General features: G+C 34.5%; 1 protein-coding gene across 1 annotated transcript; it reads left to right on the plus strand.

The window, feature by feature from the left end:
- Nucleotides 1–1483: 1483 nt before the first annotated feature.
- On the plus strand, nt 1484–3757 carry LOC113335728 (putative receptor-like protein kinase At3g47110). The gene is made up of 2 exons (XM_026581745.1): nt 1484–3045; nt 3132–3757. The coding sequence occupies exons 1-2, from the start codon at nt 1494–1496 to the stop codon at nt 3476–3478; spliced, it is 1899 nt and encodes a 632-aa protein (XP_026437530.1). The 5' UTR covers nt 1484–1493; the 3' UTR covers nt 3479–3757.
- The last annotated feature ends 4181 nt before the right edge of the window (nt 3758–7938 follow it).

Raw genomic sequence — 7938 nt, forward strand, 5'->3', positions numbered from 1 at the left:
GGTTTGGGATCATGTTGTTAGAGTTGTTTACCGAAAAGAGGCCTATTGCCAACATGTTCAAAGGCGGTCTTAGCCCTCATAGTTTTGCAAAAACGGCTCGATGGAGTTATGTAGGTGGTTGATCCTACACATGTTATTCTCCAAAATGAGGACCATAACTACGAAACGGTTATGATTAAAAAATGATTTTTGTGTAATTGGATCAAACACTAATATATACAGACCTAAATTGAAAGCTTCATGATTTCCCACGCGATATACATCCAAAAGAACCCTCATGCCGTGCCGAAAGTAGGCCAGTAGGGTCTATCCTATTTTTTCTTTTTCTTTTTGTGCTTTCTTTCCCTTTCGGTGCTGGTGCTGATTCAAAAACAAAATTTACGTATTTGAAAGTACGCGTGGAGGGAGCTTTGGTGTTCCCAATGATCTAGTCCGAGCACGGGCTATGGGATAGACTATAAAACAGTCTATCCCTTTCTAAGCGATGGAGCGAAAGAGGGAGAAATCGACCATGGGATAGAGGAGAAAGAGTCTATGCCTCATACAATTGGCCGTTCAAAATACTACATTTTTAGGAAAAGATTAAAACGGCTAACCAAGAGCCGTGCAAAGAAAGAATGCCTCTGAAAGTTATAAGATATATATGGTAGATTGTTAGCCAATTAAAGATCAAAAATAGTAAAACGGCTAACCAAGAGTCGTTTAAGGAAAAAAAAACATTTCAAACGGCAAATTAAATGCCGTGTGTGTGCTCATTTTCATTTTGCACAACTGTTTTTCTCAAACGTCAAACCAAGAGCCGTGTAGTGAACACTTTCACTCTCTCTATCGATTGAACGAGAGCTCGATTGAGTTTGGGGTGATAGGGAGTTTCCCTCTACCCATAGTATGACCAAATTTGATCACGTCTTTCATTTTGAATGAGATTCTCAAACCCCCATAGCCCTTGCTCTCATAACTGGAATAAGATACCTGGAAAAAAGAAACAAAAATCGAAATTGTAAGTAAACATTTCACAGGAATCAAATAGCACCAGAAGATGATGGTCTTACAGTCACTCTCGATCACACACACATACAGGCTTATTTGCTCGACTACTTATATTTTTTTCCTCCGAAGAATATTCAAGGATTAATTGTCATGCTTATAGAATTCGCAACCGCGCCAAAATGATTGCCGAGTGATGGGAGGGAGTTGGGAGTTGCAAACTTAGCCCACGATGATATGGACATATACAGTTCCAAGTTCCAACTACCCAGCTGTGATCAACTGGGCAGACCAGGGTTCCTAATGACATGGACATGTTTTTATTGTGTTTTTCTTTTCCAAGTCTTTTCCTTTATTTGACTTGATTCTGATTAGTCGAGTCTCTGTCTGACTGGCTACAATTATTTGTATTTCCGTGTGGAAAATTGTGGATGTGAATATCTCTATCCTCTATTACTATTATGTACCAATGTGTTATCAAAACTTCTCAACACAGATCTAGTAAAATGAGTTTCCTTCTGATCATCTGTATTGTTACGTTTTCCATGAATTTCTCACCTGCATTTCAGTCTGAATTAACAAACGGAAACGAAACTGATAGATTAGCATTACTTGAGTTCCACAGTAAGCTTACATATGACCCATACGGAGCACTAGGCTCATGGAATAATAATTCCGATCATTGTAGTTGGATAGGAATTCAATGTAATCTTGAGAGTCCAAGAAGGGTTACCAGTTTGGATCTAAGTGATCATGCGTTGAGATTTAAAACATCTATACCTCCGGATATAGGAAATATTACATTCTTAATGACTCTGCGCCTCGGTGACAACGGCTTTTATGGTGAAATTCCCCAACAAATTGGCCGTTTACTCCGGCTTGAAAATCTAGATTTGTCAGGCAATTATTTATCTGGTGAAATTCCAAGCTCCTTGAAGAACTGTCATTTTTTGAAAGGCCTTTATTTAACAAGAAACTATCTTGAAGAGATGATTCCTCGATCGTTACAGAGTTTGAAGGGAATTGAAGAGTTAAACCTTTCACACAATCACTTGTCTGGTCCAGTTCCAGAGTATCTCAAGTCATTTCCCTTCTTGGAGATACTGGACTTGTCGTGGAATAACTTTGAAGGTGAAGTACCAAAAGAAGGGATTTTCAACGACACAAGTGCATTTTTTTATGATGGAAACTTTGAGCTTTGCGGAGGACATCCTTCACTACAGTTAAATAGTTTCCCAAGAAATATTTCTAAGAAACTGATGCTGATTCTAATATTATCTGGAGCTTTAATTTGTGCCATTATCTTGGGTTTCTTCGTCAAATTCTTTTCGAGGAGAAGAGCCAGAATCAAACCTTCTTCTTCTGAATATCCAGTTAGTGATATGCTTCAAAAAGTCTCATACAAACCTTCTTCTTCTGAATCTCCATTTAGTGATATGTTTCACAAAGTCTCATACAAAGAGCTTCTTAGAGCAACGGATGGATTCTCCTCAAAAAATTTGGCTGGAGTTGGTGGTTACGGTTCTGTTTATGTAGGAATTTTAACGCTGAGCCAGGAGATAACAGCAGCTGTTGCAGTGAAAGTAATAGATCTTCAGAAACGAGGAGCTTTAAAAAGTTTCAAGGCAGAATGTGAAGCGTCGAGATGCATTCGACATCGCAATATTATGAAGATATTGACTTCTTGCTCTAGTGTCGATTTTAAGGGAAATGAGTTCAAAGCTCTACTCTACGAATTCATGCCTAATGGGAGTCTTCAGGACTGGTTGCACCCAACGGCCAATCACAGACAACATTGGAAGAAAAACAGGCCATTTAAATTTATTGAGAGACTTAACATATCCATTGATGTTGCATCTGCATTAGATTATCTTCATCGACAATGCCAAACACCAATAGCTCATTGTGATCTAAAGCCAAGCAATATTTTACTTGACGAGGACATGAATGGCCATCTTGGAGATTTTGGATCAGCTAAGTTTCTTCGTGATATTATCGTGAATGTTGATTGCAGTTCTTCATTCGGGATTAGGGGCTCGATTGGGTATGTTGCTCCAGGTATATAAATTCTTTCACCATGGAAGGCTTTGTTAATTAATATAAAAAAAGATCAAATATCTGAATCTCTTTTTATGAATGTCCAGAGTATGGAATAGGTACAGAGGTCTCTACAAATGGCGACTTTTATAGCTTCGGGATCATGTTGTTAGAGTTGTTTACAGGAAAGAGACCTACAGCCAACATGTTCAAAGATGGCCTTACCCTTCATAGTTTTGCAAAAACCGCTCTTATTGCGGATAGAATTATACAGATCGTTGATCATACACTTGTTCTTCTCCAAAATGGTGAGAGAAAGGCCAAGTTCTGCAAGGCACTGACGGAGATTATCAAACTTGGAGTTACATGTTCTATTGAGTCTCCAAAAGAACGGATGGAAATGGAACTGGTCGTAAAAGAGCTGCAGTCAATAAAGAATGTGTATCTCTCTTGAGAATGAGGAAATATTCGGAAACAGTATTACCATTTCCATTTACCATCCGACTTAAGGAACACTGTGCTTCTATACAATTTAAAGTGTGACTCACAGTATGTAGGAGTGTGAGATCGATAAAAATGATATTGACTCTGAAAGAAGATGCAGTCAAAAGTTCAGTGGATATTGTTGCTTCGTCTTATTCGCTCACGATTTCGCTTGATGATGAATGTCTAATCGTGTATATTCTTGTCTTCTTACCACTAACTCCACGTAAAAATATTTTTTTATAGAAATAATACCAACTTTTTTTTTGGTAATGTGGCACCACTTGACATCTGTTGTTATATATTTAAAAGAATAAATAGAAGTTGAAATAGAATAGGAAGTTTCTAACTTCCATGCAGTGCTCCACCGGAGATGTTACACCTACCACGCCTCTGTCCCGCAAGATATCCCGCTAGGGGATCGGACGGTTCCTGGTCACCTTCTCTGTACTGGAATTATAAATGGGAAAGTGGAGCCTATATATGTGAGAGGGGGGATTTTCAGCCGGGGGAGAGACGCGATAAGGCAATCATTTCCGGTGCTCAACTGGTAAGTTATGATGTTACCATGCAGAAAATTATAATTTTTTTTCTTTTTCTTCTTTGTTCGCTTTATCTTCTTGACTCTAATTTAGTGGAGTCTTTGACTTCGCTACTGCTATTCGTATCTCCGTGTTGAAAAATTTATGGATGCGAATTTGTGTCGTTGAATTTGGACGTTACTGCGTCTTCCATTCGAGGTGTGTTTGCTTTTGTTAGAACCAATAATAGTACTTTGCAGATTAAGAATCTATTACTGGTGTCGGTAATTAATAGTACTTTGCAGATTAAGAATCTATTACTGGTGGCGGTAATTAATGCTGCTTGGTTAATATGGAGTACAAGAAATCAGTTGGGGTATCAAATTGTGGTGACACTTGTTCAGCTGGCAGCTTCCAAGCTTAAATTATTGATAGTGTATGGGTGGAATATTACACATATCAATAAGTATGCGAATCAAGGATTATCTGATGTAAGCGAGGACTATCGCACACGGCAAAGTTGAAGTGACGTATTGGATGATGTCAGCAAAGTCACGAGTAAAGTGTGATGATCTATGCGAAGTATAAGTTATGCGAGAATGAGTGAGTATACATGAGCGAATGTATCGCACAATGATTCCGAAAATAGTGGATCTCTTAGCTGTCATCCACTATGAGGAATCCTATATAAAGGAAAGAGGTCATCACATAGGGAGAGATCTTTCAGTGTGTGTTAGACAAGAAACTAGGAGAGAGAAAGTTTGTTTGGAGAGCAAGCAAAGTCATTGTAATCTTTGTATCCAATTATAAACCTTGATAATTAATAAGAGAATTCATTATGATTACTTAGGTTATTGTTTAGATACATTGGGATGTGGTTGTAGGTTTTCCTGCAACTACAGATAGTTTGGACGATCTTGGTATATTCATGCGGGTCTACTAAATTAATATTTTTAGTGATTTCTAAAGACTTCAATGGTTTTCGAAAGCATTGTGTTATTGGTTGTTTACTTTTCAAAATCATCTTTAGAGCTTATGTAGGTTACTGATGTTGGAATTAATCCAAACACGTTTGATATGTTAGAATTTTAAATTGTGGAAATTTCTAAGGAACCCGTGTTTGGTTCCTCTCTCTTTTAGGAACTCATCATTAAGATGGTATATATCTATAGCCCAAAACACAAAATGTACGGTTGAGATTGCTAGTTTTAAATTGAATTTAGGTTTTTATATTTTATGTGAGACTAAATTAACCTTTGTCTATTACACACCGTTAATAAAACAAAAAACTTAAAAAAAATCGCTAATTACGGTCAAATAATTATGAACAGATTTGTGGGCGTTATTGGTGGATCTTATTTATTTCTGCATATGTAATCACCGTTAAAATTATTTTACCGATCTTTAAGCAATTTCGGTTAATTATATTGAATCCCTCTAATCACGCTTGTCTGCTTTTATCTTCTTTCCATCTATGCTTTTTATTTCCTTCTCCATTGTGATTGTAGAAATTACTGTTTAGTCCAATTTTTCATGACCCAGTTAATGGCTAGTCCACCCGTAAAAAACATTTACTCCTAGTCCAAAAACTTCGTGGAGATTATAAAGTATATTTTCTAAATGCCTAAAACACCCTTCCAGGTCTAATTAGTATCAACACATATAAATGTTACTAGTAGTATGTTATTACATACTAGTAATATCAATACGGTGACACTACATATTAATATGTACTATATTAGTAGTAACAAAAATATCTTACTAATTTGTTACTAGTAAATTAGGTAACTACTTTACTATATTACTTACTACTAGTATACTACTATACTAATAGTAACTAGTATACTAGTTACTACTACTAGTACACTATACTAGTATACAGTATACTAGTAACTAGTACTAGTAGTAACATGTAGTATCAATACATAACAATTTTTTGTGTAGTATCAATACATAACATACTACATATCATAACATAGTACATATTGATATGTAGTATCAATACATAACATAACAATATTGAACGTAACATATTGATATGTAGTATCAATATATATAACATACTACATATTAATATGTAGTATCAATATATAACATATTACTACTAATACTAGTTACTATTAGTATACTACATATTACTACTAGTATACTAGTTGCTACATATTGTTACTAGTATACTAGTTACTACTAGTATAATACATACTACATATGTTATTACTACATACTACATACGTAGTAACATATGTATTAATATACATAATATTATATGTTAGGGTTAGTAGAGTAATTTTACTTTTTTTCAAAACTTTTTTGGACTAGCGAGTAAATATTTTTCCGGATAGACTAGCCATTAATCCGGGTCGGGTTTACAGGACTAAACAAGAAAGTTCACATTGTGATTACTAAAGGTTTTACCTATTTCCCATCTCTATTTTCCCTAAATCCCACCCCAACCACAAAAATCATATTTTATATAACCTCCTAAAGATGGGTAAACGTAACTCACTCTACTATTTTTTATTATTAACTTAAACTGTAAATTCTCACCATCAACGCCGGATCAGGTTTGGATTCTTTGGAATTAATTCTCAATTTCCATCGTAATCATCTTAATCAGGTTTGAGATCAAATTGCAAAATATAATTTTATTGACTATGTAATATGATTGTGTGGATAACAAAAGTAAAAAAATCCATTAATAAGAAATTGTTCAATTCGGGATACAGTCAGAACCTAATTGAAATTGTGAAACTTAAAAATAATTAACAATCGAATACAATCAAAAACTAGTTGTTCTCTTGTAATCGGTCTAGTGCTGGTTCTTATAATTTTTGGGTCCAAAACCATTGTTAGATATCTTTCTGTATCGTGATGGTAACATATCTGTGGCTCGGTGGTGGCATGATTATAGAAGTGAGTAGTGTAAATTATTAGGATTAGATTTTTTTTTTTTTTTTGTGATGGACGAGATCTGATTTTGGGGGAGAGGAAGAAGGAAGATGGTGGGCGAGGAAGACGAAGTGAAAATTATCGGTAGAATTGCGTAAGTTTACCTCCTTTATAAAAAGTTAAATAAAAATTAATGTGTTAGTTTAGATAGGATTTAGGGAAAATGGGGATTGGAAATAGGTAAAACCTTACTAAAATAGAGAAACAAAAACAAATATTTTGTGTTTAATTATTCATTAATAATCTTCTAGCATCTTAATTCTTCATAATGCTTATCATTCTACAAGAGTTTTTCGAGTGATCATTAAGTTATGTTATGATCGGAAATCAACACTAATTCTAATATTTCCTCTCTTTTTTTCTTTGTTTCGTTTACGATTTTTCTTTTATTGTGTAAACCTGTGTTTGTGTTTGACTGTGTACACTTAGTGAATTGCATAATCGGTGAATGTTTCAATTATTACTGAATTCACAACTGGTGATAGATATGATTATCCCAGAATTGTGATAATTGAAATTATCACAACTGGTGATAATTGCGATTTTTATATGTTCATATTCCTAATTAAAAAAAGAATAACTTCTGCGATAATTGAAATTATCACAATTGGTGATAATTGAAATTTTCAATATATGTGATAATTCCGATATTCACAAAATTGCAACTTGTGAAAATTGCAATTTTCATTGAAGTATGAAAGCTAAAGTTTCCATAGTCAAACGGCGTCAACTAGAATTACTTTTCGAGATTTCTTAGGATTAATCACGGTTTATAGAGATTTTTTAGGATTAATTTTTATTAAAGAGTTTAACTAATTAAGGAGTTATTTTAGGGAGAATTTGAAGGAGTTATTTTTGAGAGATATTTTAGGAAGATTTTAATGAATTTACTAACTGTTTTCTAAAAATAAAAACAAATAAACATGTAGATAAAAGGTCACTTTTGTAATTGGATCATTTT

The sequence above is a fragment of the Papaver somniferum genome, chromosome 1 (genome assembly GCF_003573695.1).
Source record: "Papaver somniferum cultivar HN1 chromosome 1, ASM357369v1, whole genome shotgun sequence".
Classification (NCBI taxonomy): domain Eukaryota; kingdom Viridiplantae; phylum Streptophyta; class Magnoliopsida; order Ranunculales; family Papaveraceae; genus Papaver; species Papaver somniferum.